Source organism: Alternaria arbusti (assembly GCF_024043155.1).
Source record: "Alternaria arbusti strain BMP 1465 chromosome Unknown scaffold_2, whole genome shotgun sequence".
Classification (NCBI taxonomy): domain Eukaryota; kingdom Fungi; phylum Ascomycota; class Dothideomycetes; order Pleosporales; family Pleosporaceae; genus Alternaria; species Alternaria arbusti.
In genome coordinates this window covers 837,852-861,197 of record NW_026249942.1, presented here as the reverse complement: position 1 = coordinate 861,197, position 23,346 = coordinate 837,852, and the positions used below count along the sequence as shown (strand labels likewise).

At 52.8% G+C, this 23,346-nt stretch overlaps 8 protein-coding genes across 8 annotated transcripts; 3 read left to right on the top strand and 5 right to left on the bottom strand.

The window, feature by feature from the left end:
• Window positions 1-197: 197 nt before the first annotated feature.
• J4E86_001849 (uncharacterized protein) lies at window positions 198-1,092 on the bottom strand (the record flags this gene model as incomplete). The annotated part of the gene is made up of 3 exons (XM_051442412.1): window positions 198-659; window positions 714-859; window positions 912-1,092. 3 exons carry the CDS (start codon window positions 1,090-1,092, stop codon window positions 198-200), a joined length of 789 nt encoding a protein of 262 aa, XP_051306000.1.
• A 428-nt stretch (window positions 1,093-1,520) lies between these two features.
• On the top strand, window positions 1,521-2,088 carry J4E86_001848 (uncharacterized protein; the record flags this gene model as incomplete). Its single annotated transcript, XM_051442411.1, has 2 exons — window positions 1,521-1,686; window positions 1,760-2,088. 2 exons carry the CDS (start codon window positions 1,521-1,523, stop codon window positions 2,086-2,088), a joined length of 495 nt encoding a protein of 164 aa, XP_051305999.1.
• Window positions 2,089-8,922: 6,834 nt separating this feature from the next.
• On the bottom strand, window positions 8,923-10,830 carry J4E86_001847 (uncharacterized protein; the record flags this gene model as incomplete). The annotated part of the gene is made up of 1 exon (XM_051442410.1): window positions 8,923-10,830. The coding sequence occupies one exon, from the start codon at window positions 10,828-10,830 to the stop codon at window positions 8,923-8,925; it is 1,908 nt and encodes a 635-aa protein (XP_051305998.1).
• A 496-nt stretch (window positions 10,831-11,326) lies between these two features.
• On the top strand, window positions 11,327-12,915 carry J4E86_001846 (uncharacterized protein; the record flags this gene model as incomplete). The annotated part of the gene is made up of 2 exons (XM_051442409.1): window positions 11,327-12,011; window positions 12,110-12,915. The coding sequence occupies 2 exons, from the start codon at window positions 11,327-11,329 to the stop codon at window positions 12,913-12,915; spliced, it is 1,491 nt and encodes a 496-aa protein (XP_051305997.1).
• Window positions 12,916-13,254: 339 nt separating this feature from the next.
• On the bottom strand, window positions 13,255-14,985 carry J4E86_001845 (uncharacterized protein; the record flags this gene model as incomplete). Its single annotated transcript, XM_051442408.1, has 1 exon — window positions 13,255-14,985. One exon carries the CDS (start codon window positions 14,983-14,985, stop codon window positions 13,255-13,257), a length of 1,731 nt encoding a protein of 576 aa, XP_051305996.1.
• Window positions 14,986-15,417: 432 nt separating this feature from the next.
• J4E86_001844 (uncharacterized protein) lies at window positions 15,418-16,390 on the bottom strand (the record flags this gene model as incomplete). The annotated part of the gene is made up of 5 exons (XM_051442407.1): window positions 15,418-15,960; window positions 16,017-16,050; window positions 16,099-16,170; window positions 16,219-16,306; window positions 16,366-16,390. The coding sequence occupies 5 exons, from the start codon at window positions 16,388-16,390 to the stop codon at window positions 15,418-15,420; spliced, it is 762 nt and encodes a 253-aa protein (XP_051305995.1).
• Window positions 16,391-16,917: 527 nt separating this feature from the next.
• On the bottom strand, window positions 16,918-19,470 carry J4E86_001843 (uncharacterized protein; the record flags this gene model as incomplete). The annotated part of the gene is made up of 1 exon (XM_051442406.1): window positions 16,918-19,470. The coding sequence occupies one exon, from the start codon at window positions 19,468-19,470 to the stop codon at window positions 16,918-16,920; it is 2,553 nt and encodes an 850-aa protein (XP_051305994.1).
• A 2,049-nt stretch (window positions 19,471-21,519) lies between these two features.
• Window positions 21,520-22,779, top strand: J4E86_001842 (uncharacterized protein; the record flags this gene model as incomplete). Its single annotated transcript, XM_051442405.1, has 1 exon — window positions 21,520-22,779. One exon carries the CDS (start codon window positions 21,520-21,522, stop codon window positions 22,777-22,779), a length of 1,260 nt encoding a protein of 419 aa, XP_051305993.1.
• Window positions 22,780-23,346: the final 567 nt, after the last annotated feature.

Below are 23,346 nucleotides of genomic sequence, written 5' to 3'. Positions count from 1 at the left end.
TCCGAGTAACCTCGTGGAATGGGAACCACGAGTACAGAGCCGAGGGGAGCGACGAGCCCAGTAACGGGCTCTCCCCGATCTAAGACCATCCTCTCGAGTCACTGGTTATGTGTCACTCCTGCTGGCTGACGAAGAACCCAACAGCGAGAGCCTCAGCCTCCGTCTTGCAGTCATCATTGTATCTGCGCGACCAGACTTCAGGTAGCGCTCTTCCACCGCTGCTCGTATTCCACCTTCCTTCTGACTACACTCCTCAACCACTTTTCCAGATTCTCTCCCTCGACCTGCGCATCGACGTCCATGGCATCGCCTTCAGCCTCCAGTCTCACACCACCCTCCTCTTCTTCGTCTTCGTCTCCACAGCATGCATCTTCGGCCATCTGGCATGCCTCGTTCCACTCCTCGTAGCTGAAGTTTCCCTCGCTTTCGCTCAGCAGCATCTTCCTGTTACCAGAAAATGCGAAGACATGCACAGATCGTATGGGTTTCGCGCGTAGTAGTTCGTTCGCGGTGGGCGAGAGTAGGGGTGGGAAGGAGTTTGTAGACGGCGAGGCGGGTTGTGCGATCATTACGGAAGTGAGGACTGTGCGGAGGGGTATCGATGCAGAGAGGAGCGCGAGGAGCGCAGTGTGAAGAAGGTGTGGGAGGAGGGTCAGAGACTGGGGCTGTTAGCGGTTGATGGTCATGGGGGACGGTATCGCGACTGGACATACGGTATTGACGCCCGCTGTGCTGTCTTCCTCCGGTAAACTCCTGACTTGGAGTGTGATTTGTACAAGTGTCCGTGGTATCGCTCGGGTCAGAATTACACTGCGCAGTGTGTTGTGTACCAGTGTTTCGAGATGTCGTTCTCTTGGACCTGGATGCCCGTCAGTATACCAATCACTACCCCAACAAGCGTAAACACATACTTCCAACTCCCATAGCGGGTCTGACGTTCACCTCGATCGCTGCTTCCTCGGGTAGTTCATCGCGTCGCTGTACTTCGATCGGACCATTGACGGCGCCAATGATCGAGTAGCCATTGTGGGTATATGTCGCAGAACCATCGGCGCGATTCAAATGCGTGAGGGTTACTGTAGGTGCGACCATGATTTCGTGACCCGATTCGTATGCGCGTCGTGAATGAGGAGTTCGCCTTTCCGTACTGTCAACTGTGTAGGTGGTGGGAGGAGGTGTGCGATCGGATCGGAATGCTGAGTAAGCCAGTAGACACGTCGATTCAAAGGGCCTTAATGCGCAAAAATTGGACGAAGGGGTGGGTGCTCTAAGATGCGCCTCTGCACCTCAGTGACGGTATGCCATCTCCAAAAGTTTTGGTGGGGATGGCGCTCAGCCCAGCTTGTGGCTCAAGCTCCAGACCTCCGGCGCATCACCGCGGCCAGCTCAGCCATGCGACAATTGAGCTGTCTGCCAGCCTCCACTCGCACTTCCACCGCCATAGACATACAACGCATCGTCTCCACCCACTATAACATTACCATCAATATCACGACCCTTCTCAGACATATATAGACACCATGGCAGGCTCGTCGCGCAACGCATCGCCCATCAAGCGCCTCATGACCGAACTGCAAACATACCAACACGACTCCAACGACGCGCTTTACGAACTCGGACCTACAGACGACGATGTGATGCAATGGAGAGCGGTTATGAAGGGTGTAGAGGGAACGGCATATGAAGGTACGCAGAACCCGGCGCATACTTCTCTTCACCGCCTACAGCATCACCACATTCACTTACTAACACATCACAGACGGCTGCTGGCTCCTCTCCATCGCTATCCCCTCCACTTACCCCCTCACTCCGCCCACCATCCGCTTCGTAACGCCCATCTGCCACCCCAACGTCGATTTCAAGACGGGCGAGATCTGCCTCGATCTACTCAAGACCGCTTGGACACCCGCGTATACCATCTCGTCGACTCTGACGAGTATACACCAATTGCTCACTAGCGCTGAGCCGGACAGCCCGCTCAATGTGGATGTTGCGCAGCTATTCAGGACAAACGACGACGTTGGGGCTAGGAGTTTGATCAGGTTTTATACTGTTAGCGAGAAGTATGATTGGAAGGGGAAGAGATAGGCTGTATAGCGTGATTTGGGTTGGAACAGATGTGGCTTGTTGTACATTAGCGTAAGAAGGCTATGTCGGAGGATTTATTCGGGCGTTTGGTTTGATTTGGGACGAGATACCTACATTGGAGAGCGCGAACGCATCATGTATTCGCAATGGAGTATTTTACCGACACATCATCTACATCTCTCGCACTTGACTTTCCAAGATCGATTTAATTACCGACAACGTCATCAAGCCCGACACAGCCCGCCACATGCACGTGGACCCACGGCTGTGTTTCAACTTCAGCTCCCCACAACACTTCTCGATTACGCACTCCACTGATCGCCAATGCAGCATCTCAGACTGAGCAGTCATAGACGAGAAAGATCGACGGTATCCCTTCTTGTCCGAGTACGGTTCATACAAGCGGCCTGGATCGACCGCTAACTTGACCTCTCCATGCGACTTCCTGTTGACTGTGTTGGATGCGGTACGTACTCTTTACACAGTTCAAATGATTATCATTACGAGGCCTGCAGTGAGATGTGTAGAAAGTGCTTTTGGCGCTTAGCATGGGAGTTGTTAGGCAAAACTCCGACGGACACATTTGTCTGGCGCTTAGAACGGACCGTAGTAAAGGTCGAGATCACGTCATTCGATCCCCAGGGACTTCCGATACGAAAGTCCGGCTACTAAGTTCAGGTAGCGGGAACTAGTAATGCGTCGTCTAGGCGCTCGGGAACTTTGATATGCGCTCGGCATGTGAAGTAGAAGCAGTACCGATTTATACCTAGAGAGTAGTTTGCAGCTTGTTTCAGATCGACTACTTGCTAAAAGCCCAGAAAATTGCGGTTGTCTAGATTACAAAACAAATGCTAAGATACACCGAAACATGAAGAAGATCGGGTACATCCCCCGAGCCCTTCGTCTCAAAATACCAACATGACAAACACCCACCGCGAAACCAAGAAAAGCAAGAAAAAACATGATAAGCAACCGGATCTACCCATGCCGGCTGTGGCTTAAGCCTCGCAAACAGTAACAATACATAGTGTCGACAAGTTTCGTCTACCCGCCCCACTTTCACTCCACTTTCCTCAGCTGGTAAGCGTGGAAACTACGCAAGCCACAACACTCCATGCTCAAAACTGGTCCGCTTCAGCACTTTAACGTTGAGCCTCAGTATCCACTTCTGCTGAAGTCATGCGACCACGATCGAGCGATGGTGGCTTGTGTCCAGGCAGTGTGCGTTGTCGTGGGAGGTAAGGTGTCGCTGTACGGAAGAAGGCATGTTGTGCGAGCGTGCGATCGCACTTGCTTTCCGACCTTCCCCTAGCTTGGGTTGATCATGCGGTGAAGAGGTAGCAGAGGGGGCTCAACCTGCGGTGACGGTCCATTGAGTGCGTCGCCAGCCTTTGGTCGAGACCGTGACCGTACGCTCGAGGAGTGACTCTTGGTCTGGAATACTGTTTGGCGAGACGCGACGGGTGAATGAGATAGTTGACAGTTCTTCGGGTATGTCTTCCGAGGGTGGCTCAGTCTTGATAATTGTCGACTGAGTTCTGTCGTGAAGTGACTCTTCGGTCTTAATGGTCGGTAATGGCACTGGGTAGTAGGGCGCGTCGTATGGTCCTGGTAGGTTCTGCGGCGGTGATATCCAAGGATAGATCGGAGACAGTACTGGCTGGAGTGTCTCTTGTTGGAGCGAATGGAGGTACTGGTTCGGTTCCCGGTCGAGCGATGGCCGACGAACAAAGACATCGTTCTGTCGTTCTATGCTTGACTTCTCTTCTAAAGTAGCGCCGACAGTCTTTACATTTTCCCCTTTAAGATGTGCTTCCTCTTGATATGAATCTTTTCTTTGGTGAATGGCCAACTTCTTCTCTTGATTGATGGGCAAGTCACTTTGATCCATACCCGGACTAGTCATCCTTCTTCGTCGTCGTGCAAGGAAAGCCGATCTCGAAGCAGTGGAAAAGAGCGCCAACAACAAGAACACTTCAAAAAGATGCCGTAGACTGACGAGCGGGAGCCGCCTTTCTGTACTGAGCGAATTCGTTGGGTTGGGAAGTGGAGGCATAGGTACAAAATGACGCCGACGGAAGACAAGTGAGGCTTGGTGGGATCCACTCAGACTATGAGAAGCGTGGGATGATGCAGGTCCTAGATGAACTAGCCACTGCGTCAGTCAAGAAGACGGGGAAGCAACCGCTTTCATACAACTTACTTCGAGTAAGAACGGGAATGACTGTTAGCATAAGCACTAGGATCGGAATCCTCCGTTGTATAGTAGAGAACTAATAATACTCGGGTACGGTTATTGTCTCGTTCCTCTAGGATTGGCACCGGGGTCTATGTATAAATAAGGATATCGCATGTGAGAGTCAGGTTTGTTCCTGGGGCATCAATCTCTGCGGAACGCGCCATCCTGGTCTACGTATATGCTTCGACGGCGACATCAGCACGCCCAGATACGGTTGAAACATCGAGATATCGGCGAGCTAGCGCGGCGTAGTCCTGGTGACGAAAGCTGGTGGGCAAAGTGAAGCGTAAGCCCACGATGCGCAAATCAAGCAAAAGGCAACAAACTGATCGTGTTCAGCTGTGACGAATAGCGCCCGTGGAAGGCATACATCACGGGTTCTGCTGGGGTAGGCATGGTTTGGTGCGTGGCCTCAGCAGGACGACCAGTGTCCTCGTGTCTTGGCTGGTGGTATCTCAGCTGAGTTTGCGATGGTGGCGTTTGTTGTGGCTAACGCCACTGGTTCACTGGCCTAATCGGCAGGGGTGACCCGAGATCTGATCCTGCGCGCAAGAACAACGGCGAGCTGGCTTGACACGTATGGCGAGACCTTTGCGCGGATGTAGGGGCCGCCAGTTGGAACGATGCAGTTGCGCCATTACGGGCGTTAGAGCGAGGTGTGGTGGGTGAGTAAGGCGTCCCGTGACGGATCGGTTTCAGCTTCTGCAGGAACGCCAACCGAAGGGCAGGCGCTCATGATACGTCGGGAAACAACTTAAGCAATATGTAAGAGAGGCGGCTAAACAAAGATTCGCAGTTGAAGCAGAATAGCAACACGCACAAGCATCAGTATATTCAGGGAAACAACCGCCACACATGTGCTTTTTTGCGGGGCGGTACCCTTTTTCAACCCCAAGGAACCACATCGCGTGAGAGGCGGCTGGTGCGCGATGCTGGCTTAGTGGGTTGTCATCACGTCTCGATCTTTACCAAACTCAACCGTTGTATGTGGCTGTCGGGACATGAGTCAATCCGTCGCGTCTCCGACAGCCATTCGTGGAATGTCCACGATCTGGAGTACATCATGCGATCCCCACAACACCACGCGATATTGAAGAAGCTGGGCAAACCTCAAAAACAGGTTCTCGGTAGCGAGCGCGCATCGAACAACGGCGAGGTTGGCTATCTGTCAGCTGGAGGTTATGGATGGAACCTGGAAGATACCGAATGTATGGAGTACGGCGTAGGAACTACCTAGGTACCGAGACGCGATCACTCGCATTCATGAGCTCGAACCTGATACACAGAAGCCACTTCCCTATCGACAGATCGGTGGCTTTAACTGGCCGCGTGCAATATTACCTCCCCCAGGCTTCGACTACCCTCGCGAATTCAGGTTTCCAGCAGCTGCACCAGTGTCCACATTCTAGTGATCTTGTAATCCTTGCGTAGATCGAGCACGCCTCTCGCGAACAGTTGCCTCAATTTCGGAGACGCCGTTGATGCGAGAAGATCCACGTCTAGCGGATTCGAGATCAATACCAGCGGCTTCGAAGCAGGAGCACTGGGTCATCATCAGACGCGCGGGAGCTTGGGTAAGCCCCTGAATGTAACGATGGGGATGCATCGATGGTGTTGGTCCTGTCGATCTTACGCAACGTCCAGCTGTCCTAGTCTACTCATCACGGCGATGCCGTCGCCACGTGAGCACGTGACTAGCCCCTACACTAACGCTTCTAGATCGGGCAGGTGGTCACATAACTGAGTGAGATTCCATGAAAAAATGAACTCAAATAATTGTAACAGATTGCCAAGGCATTTTTGCAAGAATCCGCCTGACCTGTAATCTCATGGTATAGAACATGCCGACTCTTTCGTATTTCCCCGTCCCATGTCTGGCTGGTATCAATACCAATCCAATGACTGTTTCGCTTTCGTGCGCAAGTCTCTTCTTGACCCCAACGACGGGCAGGAGCGTGAGTACTTGGTCCTCTGAAATGATATCGATACATTCCCACCTTCCTCGAGATGGCGTGCCGTCTACTGCTGTGTCAAAAAAGATTTCAGAACCAGACGAACTGTCTGGTGTGACTGATACCGGAATATGGCTGCCGGATTTTTGTGGGAAGACCTGGGTTATCTTGCCGGTTTTGAGCTCAAGTGAGAATTGACTGTTGTGATTGACTGTCCAACATACCGAGGCTAACGGGCCAAGAAGTTTGACGTACCCATTACTCACTTGACCGAAGCGATAACCGTCAAGGTCAGTCACTACAGCCTTCTGGAGGACCGTTAGGTAGTCGTCAGAGTTGTAGTTGTGTTGACAAGATGCAAGTGAGATCTTGCCTTTGACTGAGGCCCAGGACCATGTCGGCGCGATGAATCGTTCTGGGGATGGACGCGTCGGTAAGGCGCCCGATAATTCGTTTTTCGTAGTTTTCCATAGGAAGTATGCAGGCAAAGAGGACTGCCACAGGCCTGCGAGATAGCCGTCCCCAGGTGCGCCCGGTTCAACGACGGACACACTGCTTGCAATACCTGCCAGAGCTGGTAGTTTGTCACGATCAAAGGTGATGCTGGACGTGGTATACAATTCAACAATCGCATCCCAATCCTGAAAAACGGACGCAGACTTCATAGCAGCGTGCATCGTAACTTGCTGAATGGAAACAGGCCCAAACGTTGCTCTGATGGCGTTCAAGAGTCTCCTTATAGAGCTGATTCCCGATGGAACCTGCGAAATGTATTTTGCTGGCCAACGGTCATCTCTTGTCTCGTCGCCGAGTTGTAGTTTTTTTATGTCGATAGACGTGTGTCCACGCACACTACTGGGTAGACCTTGGTGGTACGTCTCGCAGGCAACAAATTGCCTGCACTCCCAGAAAAGTTGCCCTCGGCCGAACTGAAGAACACGTGGCGAAAGGATACGCTCCTGGAGTACCCAGGCACGCTGATTTAGCGGTTCACGTGTGAGCTTCTGAGCCCACACATCAGGTTCGCATACAACTAGGTATCTCTTTATTGCATCCTCTTTGCAACCAATCCAGGATATATATAACTCAGTTGGTAGTACAGCTCGTGGGTTTCTGTCCCAGAAGCAACCTTCGGCGGAGTTCTGTGACCCAGTGGCAGCTATATTGAGGAAGCAATACCTATACACGAGGCTCATTAGACTGGCTTCATCGATCCAATCGCTCACGTCGTCCTGTATGATGCAAAAAGCATCTATCCAGAGATAACGAAGGCCCAATTTTCGAGTGATGCTAAACGCATCCAAGAACGTTGTCGTGAAGTATGACGAATTGACGCCTTCCTGAAAGTAATGTATATTCGATACCATCATGATAGGCATAAGATGGTCTTTTCCCCAGCAATGAGAGAGTGTCGCGTAAGGCTGTCCAGAAAGGACGTCATTACGATGCACTAATCGTATGAGATCTTCATCAGAAATGCCGACATCCAGCACCCGCGACGGGAACCAGCGTTCGGGAATAGTTGCGTTGCACCGAACACGATTTTGAGTACACTCACCCACCCAGCGATCGATCAAATTCCAACTCTCGGGAGAAGATGTTGACGAAGCGGGTGTGTACGCCGCGTGTTCGCCTGTGTGTGAAAGTGAGTAATCAATCCAATTGATAGATGCTTCTAGCCAATGCTTACTTCGAAGCGTCTCAATGACCTCAAATGTGAAACCCAGACTAAAGTTGTTCACACCATCCGACGTCAACATCCACTCGAAAGAGCTTTGCCAGCTTGCTGACGAAGTATCAGACTCGCATTTGATTGGGAACAATGTCCCCGAGTAATCAGCGAGCTCTCTTTGTATGTATCCGAGAGTTTCCGAACATATCCCGCAGAACTGCTCGGAAGAGTTCTCCAGAGATGCAAGTGATTCGTGATGGACAAGATCTTTATGCCATCCCGGATGGCTGATGATATCGACGATACCCTGACAGGTTGCACAAAGCTCGTTGAAAGTGACAGAGGCCAGGCTAGGAATATGAACGGGTTCTGCATCATGTCGGCCAGTCAAACGACGCAGGAAAGTCCCAACAGTGAGTTTGAGCAACAGACACGTTTTCTCCAGTAGTTTCAGAACGACGAGTAGAAGATCGAAGAAACAAGAGGCAGTAGACGCCATATCGGAAGTAACAAAGTTGTAGTTTGATGAACTTGTCAGGCGGGTGTAGGATGATCGCGCAGATTGTGGGGTTACTCGAGGCTGAGCAACACATCACACAACGTGCACCCCGCTTCCGACCGGTCAGCTACCGCCTCGTTCATTCGCGGAAAGACTGCATGGTACGTTACCACCACGTCGGCAGTAACTGCAGGCATCAGAAGGACTTTTGCCAGCCTGAACGGTAACGCGCAGATCTCTGCCAAGATAGTGGGTTACTTGGGGAAGATGCGATAGGAGCATGTAGTATTTGTAAAACTGATGGCAGGCCTCCTGAGTAGCGCTGAGTCCTCCAGCCTATGTGTTGAGCTGAAGCTTGGGCCCACCTCATACAAGAAAAAAACCCGAACAGGTCTGCAGGCTACATTAAGCTAAAACCTTGCAAAGTAGGTAATCCAACGTCAACGTAGGCTCCAGGCTGTCCAGTCTTTTCCTAGGTTGGCGTGGGCCGGCCCTCTCTCCACTCGTCAAAATCCTTCTGACCGGGCATCTCTCTGCCATCAGAGAGCTTGAGTCTGGGGAAATGTACATCCTCGCGGTTGTATGTGGGCTCCTTCTGGGCCAACTCTTCGTTGACCAGAACCAAAGCGCCCGAGTGCCATCCTGCAGCACTCACCCGAAGAGCGAAATAGGCACCAAGGCCGTCTTCACCACGGTCCTGATCCCAGGCTCTTCCTTCCTGCTCGAACCACTCACTGACCTCGCCTTGGACGTTGGGGTCGGTCCTGAACATCTCCCTGCGCTCTTGGCTCTCTTCTGCGTGTGCTTCATCATGAACCGCTTGCTTGAGCCATTCGTTTTTCCTCGCATCGAACCAGATCTGACGACCGCGTGTGTAGGCGTGAGGGACAAGTTGTCCGTTGCCATTGAACCGGTCATACACGATACCTCGTGCGTTCCCGACTAGGTTATCACCGTTCGAGCCTAACCCCAGTGCGCCACAGGCTGAGTTCTCGGTACCGTATGAAGTTATCTTGCCATCCGAGTGGAGTGCCAGATAGTGATAGTCACCGAAAGCAATCGAGATGACGTTACTGTTCTGCAAGGCTGGAATTTTCTTCAGCCCCTGCACATCCCCTGGACTGTGACGATTGCTCCAACATGATTCGAGATAGTTCTGGTCGCCGGTAATTACTTCATCGTCCCTGAAGATGGCAAAGTTGCGGAAAGAGCCCTGAACGTCAAGAGGAGCTCCCTGGTCGTGACGCAGAGTTTGGAGCTCAACAATATCCTCGACACGATTCTTTTCCTCGAATCGTCCACAGAACACCTTACCCAGGTCTGTGCTGAACAGCACAAAGTGCTCCAGGATAACGTAGTTCAGTACTGCTCCAACCTCTTGACGCAGAACTCTCTGCTCATCTGAATCGCGGTTGCCCTTGACATGCTGGTAGCCGGTCTTGGGAACTTCGGCATGTTCCAGGACAAGCATAGTGTCTGTACCTTCATCGCCATGGTCTCGCTCAACGGGGTCCCAGACGACGATGCCAACGCCATGAACATAGGCCGAGCTGCGGCTCCATCCTGCTACCACTTGCTTTACTTGTCCGAAGTTGGAGGTCGCGTTCGACTTCTCGTTCAAGGAGGGTTCGTTCAGCTGCAGAGTAGCGAACTTGACTTGGAGCGCAGGCTTCTTGACATCGTACCACGACCAGATTCGGCCGCTGTCGGAGAGTCCAAGTATGTGTGCACGGCCGGAGGAGAACTGCCGGATGGCGACAGACGGCTCTTCGTATTGGGCCTCGGAGGTATTTGAGGGATAGCCTTCTGGGAAGCGGAGTGGTTGCAGAGACCCGCTAGCAATGAGTATCCTCTGGCCATCAAGGGCGCCAGCAGTGTAGAGGGTACCTTTAGAGGTGAGCAAAGTCGTGGACCAGCCACCACATTGCATGTCGGCAATGACTCCTAGTTCTCGTGTCTTGTCCATCTCCGTCGGAAAAGCTTGATGGGCGTTGTACATGCGCCTGCCTGGTCGCATCATCCCAGCTCTCATCCCTCTCATTCGAGGCGTCCGACCATGTGCGTGGTCCTCCGGGTCTGAAGCATGCCCCAAGCGGTTGTGCGAGTTATGACCCCATGTGTATACGCGGCTCTGGGTGAGCATGCGGCGATACATCTTCTGCCAGCGGTCGCCGTCATGTTGTACGACTGGCTGGTTCGGTACGCGGAAGGTCGTTCGAGCGAGATAACTCCAGTACGCTGGGTCTAATCGGATTGACGGTTGCTGGAAGGCTTTGCACGTGCTGCAGAGGCCGAGGAAGCTCTTGGCATCGAGGTATGGGAATACGAGTACGAGGATGTCGAGGGGGAGGTCGGTGATGGAGTTGATGGTGTCGGCCATTTTGGGGTTGCGAGGCGTCTAGACACCTTTTTCGGCGGGTCGAATGTATAGTAGAGGAATATATAAAGAGGGGTCGTTGTTCGAGTGTGAAGTAATGGAGCCTGCTCCAGCTGGCAATGACGACGTGTGCGTAAACAAGATGTTTGCGCTGTTGGAGAAGGCGCGATGGATGCCTGCCCAATGACGCAGGGAGCGCGGGGATCATTGCGGGACATTTCCGTTTTTGCGCTAACCAGAAGCGGCGACCAAACTTCTGACTCAATTCACGCGTCTCTATCAAATTTCCACCTGCCCAGCGACACTGGACCATACACGCACTGCACTACTCCACCTAATAAAACCAATCCAAGAAAACCTGCAGGCTTGGAGATACTGGATTTGGGACCAACTTCACGCCGCGACACTTGATTTTGCCCCACCACGCCTGATCGTTCCACACCTGACTGGCCACATTCCAATTCTAAAAGGACGACAAGAAGAGAAGAGTCGCACCGCCATGTCTGAGACAACCGCTGCAGAGCCAGCGCCAGCACCCGCTGCGGCAGTAGTACCACCTCAAGAAGGCGCACCTGCAACACCAAACGGCGATGCCACAGACGGGCCCAAAAAGCTCTCACCAGCGGAGTTGAAAAAGCAAAAGGCGGCTGAGAAGCAAGCAAAGCGAGCCCAAGCCAAGGCTGCGTCTGGTATGCCAAACCAGCAGCAAGGACCTCCAAAGGAAAACCAGAAACAGCAAAAAGAATCGAAGCAGACACCAAAAGACGACAAGTCAAGACCACAGCCACCATGGCGGCAATCATCGCAAGCCAACGCACCAATCGTGAAAGACTCAGAGAGAAAGACGAAGAAGGGGAAAGAACCAAAACAGACTGGTCTGTTTTTTGGTCATCTCTACAGCCAGCCAAAGCAACAATCTCTTGTCGGCGCGTCCAAAGATGTACATCCTGCGGTTCTCGCGCTGGGCCTACAGTATAGCAGCTACGCCATCTGTGGTAGTACGGCACGCATGGTGGCCATGCTCTTGGTGTTCAAGACAGTGATCGAGGCCTATCAAACACCCCCAGGAAACAGTTTGGCCCGACATTTGACCAGCCATCACCTTGGTCCTCAGATCGAGTTCCTGAAGAGCTGTCGACCGCTCAGCATCAGTATGGGAAACGCCATCCGATGGCTCAAGGATAGTAAGTGGGAATTTCACATTGAACTGATAGAGCAGACATGACTTAACTGAGCGTCGGGGTTTCTAGAGAACGTCGGAAGAGATACTGACATCTTCCAGTCATCATTAAGATAGATCCTTCAACTCCGGAGAATGAGGCGAAGCGAGACCTCATCGAAGAAATCGACATATTCATCCGCGAACGTGTTACAGCTGCTGACCGACTCATCCGTGACCTGGCAGCTACCAAGATCCAAGCTGGCGATGTCATTCTGATTTACGCGGCATCTTCGATAGTCGAACAGACCATCATACATGCTCACCAGTCCGGCAAACCCTTCTCAGTCATCGTCGTGGACTCAAAGCCATTATTCGAGGGCAAGCAGCTAGCTCGAAAACTCGCAAACCACGGCATCTCAGTACGCTACTATCTCATCACAGGAGCTTCGCACGCTGTTAAGGACGCGACGAAGGTCTTCCTGGGTGCCCACGCGATGATGTCGAACGGTCGCCTCTACTCGCGCGTTGGCACAGCTCTGGTCTCCATGCTTGCCTACTCTCACTCGTTGCCCGTCATCGTACTCTGCCAATCAGTGAAGTTCACCGAGAAAGTGGCGCTGGACTCCATCGTCGGAAATGAAGTCGCCCCTGCCGAGGAAATCCTCTCTGAGGCTGAGCGCCGCGAGCTCCTTCCTCTCAAGTCACGGTTTACGGCTTCGAAGAGCGACGACAAGTCGTCATCGGAAGAGGCACCTGCCGATACCACAGACGTTCTCAAATGGATTGACGATGCAAAGAACCTGCATCATCTCCAGGTCCTCTACGACGTTACGCCCGCACAGTACATCAACATGGTCATCACCGAATACGGCAGCTTGCCACCAAGCTCGGTCCCCGTGGTCCACCGACTGAGTACGAACATATAATCCTGTCCAGCGTTTTCTTTTTGTATTCAGGGTACTTCCTAGAGCAAGTGCTAACATTGGACTTTCAGGAACTGAAGAGCAGGAGACGATGCCTACTAAGAGGGGCGTTCGTCAAGCTTCGGGTTGGTAGGATTTCATTGATAGGTGTGTCAGGGGATTCGCGATCTCGGAGGTATTCACAGTGCCGGTATTATTGGAATTTCTACGAGTAAGATAGCATACGAGGTATGGTGTTACGAAGGAATCAACATCTCACGCCAATGATTTTCTTCACTTCTAGTCCTATCTCATCGATCCCGAGGGAGTAAATGCTGAATTTCACTACCTAGCCACAAAACCTCATTCTGAATTCTCGATGGACAGCCCCGCGATCTCGGCTTCAAGCGCTGCCATTTGCGCCCTCAGCGCCCGAACCCGCTCTCCCTTCTCAACCACCTGATCAATCTGAGTATTCGCAGGCCCACCTCCACCCCTCTTCATTTCCTCCCTCATCATGGAAAACGCCAAAACTTCCTTGATTGAGTAGTTGTTCGTCAAGAACATCAAGATGCGATCAAGCCCAGGCCCGCACCCAGCCGTGGGCGGCATCCCATACTCCAGCGCCTTGATGAATTCCTCATCAATGCCCTGCGCTTCGTCGTCGCCTTGAGCCTTCTGCCGCGCTTGCTCTAAGAAGCGCTCGCGCTGCTCGAACGGATCGTTGAGTTCGGAATACAGGTTGCAAATCTCCTGGCCGCAGACAAAGGCTTCAGCGCGTTCTGTGAGGCCAGGGATTGCGCGATGCGTCTTGGCTAGTGGAGACATGAGCTTCGGGTGGTGTATGATGTACGTGGGGTTCGTAATGCGCGATTCGATGTAGACCCCGACGAGCTTGTCGAGCAGACGGGCGTTCGTATGCGGAGGTGAGCAAACGATGTTGCGGTCATCCAAGAGGCCGAGAAGGAATTGCCGACTGTCCTCCGTATGAAATTCAGATGGAGGAGGAAAGCTGACAGCACATGCAGCTTCTAGAGCTGGAATCATATCGATACGCTCCCACGGCCCCTCCCAATTGATCTCGCACTCGTCACCAGTCTGACTCTTGAACCTGGTCAAATACGACCCAGTCACCTCCTTTACCAAACCAGAAATCATCTCCTGCGTCAACTGCATCATCACCTCATAATCAGCATCTGCCTGATAGAACTCGCAGCTTGTAAACTCAGGATTGTGAGTCAGATCCATATCTTCATTGCGAAACACACGTCCGATTTCGAACACGCGATCAATGCCGCCAACGACTAAGGGCTTGAGATGGAGCTCAGTAGCAGTCCGGAGGTACATGTCTCGCTTGAGATCGTTGTGGTGGGTGATGAAGGGCTTGGCTGCTGCACCGCCGGCTTGCTGGCAGAGGATTGGTGTTACGACTGAGATGTAGCCGCGACTGCGCAGGAACGTGGTGATATAGACTTCCATTGCGTCCCAGGTGCGCAGCATGTCGCGGCTGCGTCGATTCGTAATGAAGTCGAGGGGTCGGTCGCGGTGTCGCGTTTCGGCGTCAGTGAGCGTCTTGGGCAGCATGTGCAGGCTGGGTGCTAGCAAGATGACCTTGTGCGCGAAGAGCGAGAGCTCGCCTACGGGTCGGTTTCGTGGTGCTGTTCGCCCTGGGTGCCCGATCACACCGATTTGGTCGCCTCTCGCGAGGTGTTCGTGTTGCTGCTTGTATGCTTCGATGTCATCTCGTTCAGTCACCTGACACACGACCTGTATCTTGTCTTCGCCCACCTGAACTTCATAGAAGCGCAGACGCTCTCCTGCACTACGAATAGTGACGATGCGGCCACGTATTGTATACTCTACGTCTTCGAGCTGGTGGCCCGTCGCTATAGATTCGTGTCGAGCGCGGAACGCGCCAAGGTCCAGGAGATTGGGAACGAAGGAAGAGTAAATGCCATTCGCACATGTGTTCTGACGCAGACTCTGTACTAAGGTATAGCGGTTCTCGTAGTACTTGTGGGGTGGTAGCGTCTCCTGCTGGTCCGGTCTCATACGTTGGTTGAGCGCCTTCATGGTGATACCGCTGGCAGTCATGAAGATCAATATTTATGTTCTTAGAAATTCGTTGTTCGCAAGACAAAAAAAGGTATAGTCAATAGCCGAAGAAGATGCTTTGAAGTTGTTTTGCGCTTTCGGATGGAACAATGGTGTTCTTAAATATTACGAACCGCAAGTCCAGTCATCGCTTGTGAGTCAAGTACTGCATCCCTCGCGAACATCGGCCCTCAGGCGCCCCATCACTGGTCTCATCAAATCCCAGAGACATGAGGCCGAATCTGCACTCATAGTTTGTTAACAGAATTTCCCCGCAGTTATACTTCTTTTGCTACTGGCGCTGTTGGCTTTCCATCTAAACAAGCACAGATGAACGTGAATCATTCACGGAGATATTCTACAGGTAAGCATCTAGTCCAAGCAGCATAGCAGGATGCTATGATGCCATTTTATTTGTGCCAATATTCCGTCTTATGACTTGTCCTTCATGGCTCGCAGCGCTCCCATGACATCGATTGGCTGGGTCTTGCCAGTAACCTTCTGGAGTTCGGGATCGTCGACGCGCATGAAGACGTTGTGCTTCTTCTCGTCGCCAATCGTGAACTTACCCTGCGTCTGCTTGTTCTCTTGTGAGAATGTGTCGAGCTTCTTGATGGCATCATTGTTCAGCACACTCTTGGCAAACTTGACATTGCCCTTCGTGTACTCATGCCCAGGGTAGACCTTTGTATCATCTGGAAGAGCCGCTAGGGTCTCATTCAGAGCCTTGTGCATCTGTTCTGGAGTGCCTTCGAAGAATCGCCCGCAACCGCCGATGAACAGTGTATCTCCGGTAAAAACGGCGCGGTCGTTGCCGTCTTCGAAGTAAAAGCATATGCTGTCCTGTGTATGGCATGGTGTGTGGAGCGCTTTAACGTTGATGGAACCGATCTTGAAGGTACTGTTGTGGCTGGGGGTTTCGGAGACCTTGTCGCAGTCACGACCGCCAATTACAGGTAGGCCGAATGCCTTGATCTGGGAGGACGGTTAGCTGATGAACTTCCACCCTGCTTGCTTCTTCCTAAACTTACTGTATCCACGTTGCCTCCTGCATGGTCTCCATGGCTATCCGACACGTCAGCGAAGTCGCATTGTGTAGCGCGGTTGCCCTACTGGTGAGTGTTGATGATCTTGGTCAGCTTGAGACCTCCGGTGGTAGTCTGTTCCCGCAATACGGGTAGGACTCTACAGTGGAGTCAGCTAGGCACCTTCTTCCCTATGTCTCCGACGTACTCTGGAGGGTTGGCAGGGTCGATGATAACGGCTTCTTTAGTCTTGTCGTCTGAGACCAGGTAGGCATAGTTGTTGCCCGAACCCTCCCCTGATTAGTGAGTTAGAGTGTGTCTGATGGCTCGAGATGCTCCATCAGGGTGCTCGTACACATGGGGATTGATTGGATATGCATGGCGCGTGCAGCTGGAGACGATGGCTGCTTGGCGTCAACTTCCGATTCGAGATTGTGGAAGCAATTGCTCGCGCTTACCTTGGTTAAAGTGCGGGAGATTGATGCTAGCGAGTATCGTTTGATGGTTGCAGTAAACACGCTCATGAGGAAGACACCGAACAGAAATTGGCGGAGAGTTGAGGAGGCCATGGAGCTCCGCGAAGGCCGAGGTGATGATGACGTTATCGCTCCTTATCGATAAGACACCATCACGTGAGAAGCGGCCCACTTCGAAACGCGTCGAGCTTTGCCGGACGCGTTCGCCTCAAAGACACGATGCATCCTAAATGGCGCGGCATGCGGCACATATTCTTTATCACAACAAGCGATCAGGCACGACGCGTTTCAACGAGGAGATCTTTCAATACAGTGTCTACCATGGAACTAATGGTACCCATACGCCTGACAAACACCTAAATCAAACCCAGCCACGCCATTCCGATGCTCATGTACAGTCATAACAATCGTCCAACATTACAACGTCCCAACTACAGCAGCGCCTTCAGCCTCTTCTGCAGCTCCGGCTTCTCCGATGATCCTTCATCCCTCAAGCGCTGCTCCTGAGGATCGTGCAATGGATCGCGAGTCACTGTGGCCTTGATCTTCTTGCCAAAGTACTCAATCTCCACGGTCTTCCCTTCACTCACAGTGCTGGGTAGCCATGCGTACGCGACAGGCTTGCGTACCGTGTAGCCGAAAGCGGCGCTGGTAACATAGCCGGCTCTTTGACCTTCCACGAAGACAGGCTCCTTGCCCAGAACCACCGAACGACCGTCGTCGACCGTCAAGCATCGAAGTCGCTTAGACGCTGCCTTCCTCGAAAGCTGCGCCAGCGCAGCCTTGCCAACATAGTCCGCCTTCTTGTCCATCTGGATCGCGTACGTCACGCCGGCCTCCCAAGGGTTGTGCTCGGAGGTCATGTCGGAACCCGAGGCTCGGATGCCCTTCTCGATTCGCAGTCCGTTGAAGGCAGCGCGACCAGCAGCGACTAGACCGTGGGGCTTGCCCGACTCCCACAATATGTCCCAAAGTCGCTGGCCATACTCAGGTGTGGTCTGAATCTCCCAACCAAACTCTCCGACGAACGACTTTCGGAACATGGTGACGGGAACTCCAGCTATGCTTGTCTTCTTCACACCCATGTATGGCAAGCCTTTGTTGCTGTAGTCATCGGAGCTCACCATGCGAATGACGTCGCGTGCGCGGGGACCCCAAAGACCAAGGCAACATATGCTTCCAGTGATGTCTCGCACCTGAGCCCACTGACCGGATGTGTGCTTGTGTTGACGGCGAGCTTCGCGCGTGAGGTAGGCAAGATCGGTCGCTGTGTTTGCACCTACTTGGAAAAGGTCCTCCTCGATTCTCGAAACGAAAATGTCGCTCAGTACGCCACCGTGGCCGTTGACGAGTAATGTATGGGTGATGGCGCCGGGTTGCTTAGAAACGTCACTGGTCGTCAACCTCTGGAGCAAGTGGACGGCACCAGGACCTGACACCTCGAACCTGTGGAAGGTTGTCATGTCGTACAACGCTACTGCATTTCGTGTCTTCCAGGCCTCCGCCGCGGCAATCGGTGAGTAGAACTTGGACGACCAGGCGTCCCGATCAACAGGCTTCCACTCTTCCGGGAGGGTGTTGACCAAGCCTGCGTTCGCTTCGTACCAGTGTGGACGCTCCCAGCCTCCTACCTCCAAGAAGAAGGCGCCTTGTTCCTGTTGTCGTGCGTAGAAGGGGCTGACACGAAGGTTGCGAGGGTTCTCTTTCGGCGCGAGAGGGTGGATGATGTCGTAAATCTCGACGAAGTTCTGTTGCGAGGTTTCGCTGACGTATTCCGGGCTCAGCTGGACTTCCTCGAATCGTGTCAACTCACACTCAGCAATGTCGATAGTTGAACGGCCCTCTGTAAGGGTCTCTGCTACAGCTCGAGCTACACCGGCCGAGTGTGTCACCCACACGGCTTCGGCGACCCAGAAGTTGTCGAGATTGGGAGCTTGTCCAACGACGGATCCACCGTCTGGCGTGAAAGAGAAGATACCGTTGAAACCATCTGCGATCTCAGTGTTGCGCAGTACTGGAAGCAGCTCTTTGGTGGCCTTCCAGGCAGGCTCAAAGTCTTCGGGTGTGAAGTCCAAACGAGAAGGCATGTGCTTCTCATCGACATGTTTGGGTGTCACGCCCAAGTCTGAAGCCTTGACGGGCATCGGACGGTGGCCATAGTACCCAATACCAAACTGTTCGCCATGTTCTCGGTAGTATAAGTCTTGGTCCTGGTGTCGTAGGATCGGCAGCTCGGCGTTCATGGCGTTGATCTTCTTGTTGACTTCGCGGTTCTCGAGACCGGGGACAGCTGTAGTCTTCGCGTACTGGTGCCCTAGAGGAAGGAGAGGAACCTTCAGCCCAATCATAGCTCCAATCTCTACGCCCCAGAAGCCAGCACACGATACAACTATATCCGCTGGTACAGAACCGTTGTTGGTCGTCACACCGGTGACACGGCCGTCCGCTTGTTCGATTCCGGTAACGACGGTGTGCTCGAGGTACTTGACGCCGGCGTTGCGCGTGTTTTCGATGAGGATCTGTGTCGCACGAGCTGCTAGTGCTAGGCCGTCGCTTGGAATGTGAAGACCACCTAGCACCATGTCCTTGTTAAGGAGAGGGTACCTCTCGAGACATTCATCGGGACTGATCAAGTTTGCCTCGATACCCCATGATTGCGCATATCCGTGTTTGCGCTTGAGCTCCTCCAGTCGTTCTGGAGTTGTCGCAACTTCCAAGCCACCCAATTGGTTGAAGCAGTTTTGACCGTCTTTCTCGAGCGCTTGCAGCTTTTCGACTGTGTACTTCGCGAGTAAGGTCATCGTTTTGGAGGGATTGGTCTGGAAGACTAGACCGGGCGCATGCGATGTTGAGCCACCGGGCATGCTCAATGGACCCTGCTCAACGACGGTGATGTTGTTCCATCCTCGTGAAACCAGCTCGTCAGCGAGGTTAGTGCCGACAACGCCGGCGCCGATAATGACAACGCGCTGGGAGGTCGCCATTGCAAAAGAGTTGAAAAGTATGGAATTGGACAGTTGGTTGCCCAAGGCTGTAGGACGAACTCCTCTTAAAGCTGCTTGCACTCGCGATAACGGACCATTTCACTACGCTCTGCCATCATAGGAGCCGAAACTAAGCGCAGCGCAAACTTCAATTGGCAAAATAATTCCCATGGAGTGGCCAACGGCAGCGTGATGCACGGAAGCAGCCCACCGCCCCGCATGCGATACTTACGACATTGGTGGGGAAGATGCCAGTCGTGGATGTAGGGTCCTGATGTCCATTTTGGGATTAGTGATTATGGTGCGGACGCATGGAGGCAAATCGACTCGGGACTACAATAGCCTGCAACAACCCCGCCTCGCGTGTGCGCAACACCATCCCGTTTTTTTCACGATCTTTACTCCAACCCAAAATTCGTCTCATCTGATATCAGACCTGGATCTCAGGTAAGTATGCATAGTATGGAGAGCTTAGCATGCTTTTCCCGTCAATCGAACCTAATGCGGCTGTCGTGCCGCAAAGATTCACCGATCTTGCTCGCTACAATATATCATTGTAACAAGGATAAGCGTTGCTTCAACATTGAGAGTGACTTTCCGCCATCAAACCTTGCGCCAACCCGTCGCGACCCACAAAGCCGGTGTGAAAGACACTAGGCCTTGAAAGCGTGGCAACAAAAACCATGCGACAACAACCCTCCCGGACCCAGCCTCGATCCTACGGGGCTTCTCGAGAGCACAAACCCCTTTTAATCGGCAACCGCACAGGACCACGTGCAGAAAGGCAGACCGATCTGGCCCATGATGCCGACCCGTGTGGTGTCACCCACATCGCATGCCTTCGATCACTGAGTCGCGCCCTGAGCAATCTTCGCAATGGACTCACTTTGAAGTTGTCTCTGGTTGCGTTCATCGATGAGTCGATTCTGCGAGACAAGCGACAGCTTATATCGCCAAATCACCCAGACACCTACAGTGTTAGGGCAGGCCCAACGTAACACCTTGCTGCGCTGTCAGCACCAGCCGGCAAATTCACGACTGCGATTGCCAAAAGCACCCAAACCCTCCCGATTACTCTCCATATCGTCAGGAGGGGTAGTGACACGCGAGCTGCTGTGGTAACCATCCACGAACAAGGGCGCTTCCACCGAGACCAGTGACGCTTTGCTGTCGTATGCGTTGCGCGACTCGCGTGGCGTCATTCGCACTCAATGACAACGCGCTCAACGGTGCGTGTGCTCCGACGTTCGCTCTACACCCTCGATCAGAGTATCATGGGCTGTAGTCCAGCAGACGTTATCAGCTGCGGTACTACATCCAAGCCGGACAGCTCATCAAGATAGCATCGCTATCTCGATATCTCGACGATAACAGCTGCGATCAACATCTTCAGTGAAGATTTTCGATAAGAGCGCGATAGCACTTGGATAATGCGACCGTAATAGTCCCGCCAGAACTTGGTGGTCGCAGTCTGATCGCGCCTTGGGCTGGCGTCCGTTGTCCGCATTTGGAAATCAGATCCATTCAAGTCCGTGCCAACATGAGGGGCAATGACGAGAATGGTCTATACGTTCAGTCACCATGATTTTCTCCTGCATTGTATGCACAGTCAATGAAACTACTCTGGGGTAATACGACGCTGCCCAGTCATATGACGCCGTTGAGCTCTAGCACAGCATTCTAGAATGTTGAATTGATCACGATGGCAGAACGTGCGGTAACGGAGAGACGTCAAAAATAGTCAGGCTGTGTGGCGCTTGACGGTCACCTGCAGCCGAATTACGTTCCCACGTCCCACTGGTTATCGCTCCTCGGGCGCGAATGGAAGCCATAACCCCATGGGGACTTAGTTGTTTGTCTTACTTGATAAGAGTGAGGAGTTAAAAACCTCGAGAAGAGGGTATAATAACGCCTGCGACATCCTCAACCTGACGTCCATCCTCTCTATCAGACTTGCCCCACACACAATTGTGGTCGCTTCCAATTACCTTTAGTACTCCACTATCCTACTACAAGCATAACACTACATTTCAACACGCATCCTTCACAATGGTCGGGTCACTCCTGAGCTACCTTGGCTTTGGCGGCTCAGCCGCCGCCCAGGCTCCACCAGAGAACCAGCCCGTACGGGCCCTCCCCGCCAACTGGTATACCTCTGAAGAGATGTACCAACTCGAGCGACGCGCTATCTTCACCCGAAGATGGCTCATTCTTACCCACAAGTCGCGACTCGCCAACCCGGGCGACTTCCTTCGCTACAACGTCGCCAACTACGACATCGTCGTTTCCAAGGACCGGTCCGGTGAGATCAACGCATTTCATAACGTATGCCGACACCGCGCGTATCCCGTAGTCGAGAAGGATGGTGGCAATGCCAAGATCTTCTCCTGCAAGTACCACGGCTGGTCGTATGGCCTCAACGGCAAGCTCGCGAAGGCGCCGGGCTACCAAGAGCTCCAGAACTTCGAGAAGGCCAAGAACGGTCTCTTCCCCATTCACACACGCATCGACCGCAACGGCTTTGTCTGGATCAACATGGATGCGAAGAAGGAGCCCGAGGTATCATGGGAGTCACAGTTCGACCACGTCGACGAACAGGCGCGCTTCGGTCAGTTCAACTTTGACGACTACGAGTTTGACCACACCTGGAACCTCGACGGTCCATTCAACTGGAAGATTCTCGCCGACAACTTCAACGAGTGCTACCACTGCAAGAGCACGCACCCCGATCTCACAACAGGTTTGATCGACCTCGAGAGCTACGACGTCTACTGCTCGGCCGACCACATCCAGCACGACCCCAAGACCCCTCAAGACCGCAAGGACCTCGGCCAAGAGATCTGCTCCACGTACTGCTTCCCCAACGCCTCCTTCACCGTCACAAAACACTTCCTCTTCATGCAGAAGTTCATGCCCAAGTCACCTACCGAGTCAGTCATGTACTACGAGGTCTGGCGCAACAAGCACTCGAACGATGAGGACTTCAACCTCATTAGCGACACCTACAAGCGCGTCATGGGCGAGGACAAGGTTCTATGTGAGCGTGCGCAGAAGAACATCGAGGCTGGCATCTTTGTCAACGGTGAGCTGCACCCACACATGGAGAAGGGCCCACTCTTCTTCCAGAAGCGATGTCGCGAGATCGTCATGGAGCACGGCGCGAAGGAGAAGAAGGCCGGTCAGAAGATCTGGCCTGCTAAGCAGCAACTCGAGCCCACTGGTGCCTCGGCCATCAGCAAAGAGATGGAGGACTTCTGCGAGGGTCTTGCTTGTGGCAATGACAACGAGAAGAGCGACCTTGCTTGGTAAGCAAAGTCTTGACTATCACTATTCACGATGCATGGCCTTGGTGTTTGGGTGTTATGAGTACTTGAGGCTTTGAACTCGTACTCTGGGGTTTGTTGTTTGACAGCATTCTTTGTAATGACTCTTAGCGATGATTTCCATAGCGCATCTATTCCCTCCCTTTCTCTATGTAGAATCCATCTTTATGCCTTTGCTACACAACGTCTTTGGCTCTTTTTGGTGACACGCATTTGCGGGTATAGCTTTGACCCTGTGTGTTTCTTCCTTTAGCATGACGTATCAGTATCTCTATCCTTCCTCTTCCCCACATGAACACATCTGCGCGTCGCATGCCAGATCTGCATCGCCGTTAACGGACGTTTGATATCGCACGGTGTTTCGGTCCTAATTGGGAAAGATTGTGCGCCGACCAATCGGATGCATTGGTGCTACTTGAGATAGCCGCTTGGGCTGCGAACGATGCGATAACAATGATGGTTCAGATGAGCTGATGATAGCGCATGAAGAAGTTGAGTGATTAGTATGGTGACGGTTCTTTGACTAAAGATGAAGGCACCGATATTCTATGAC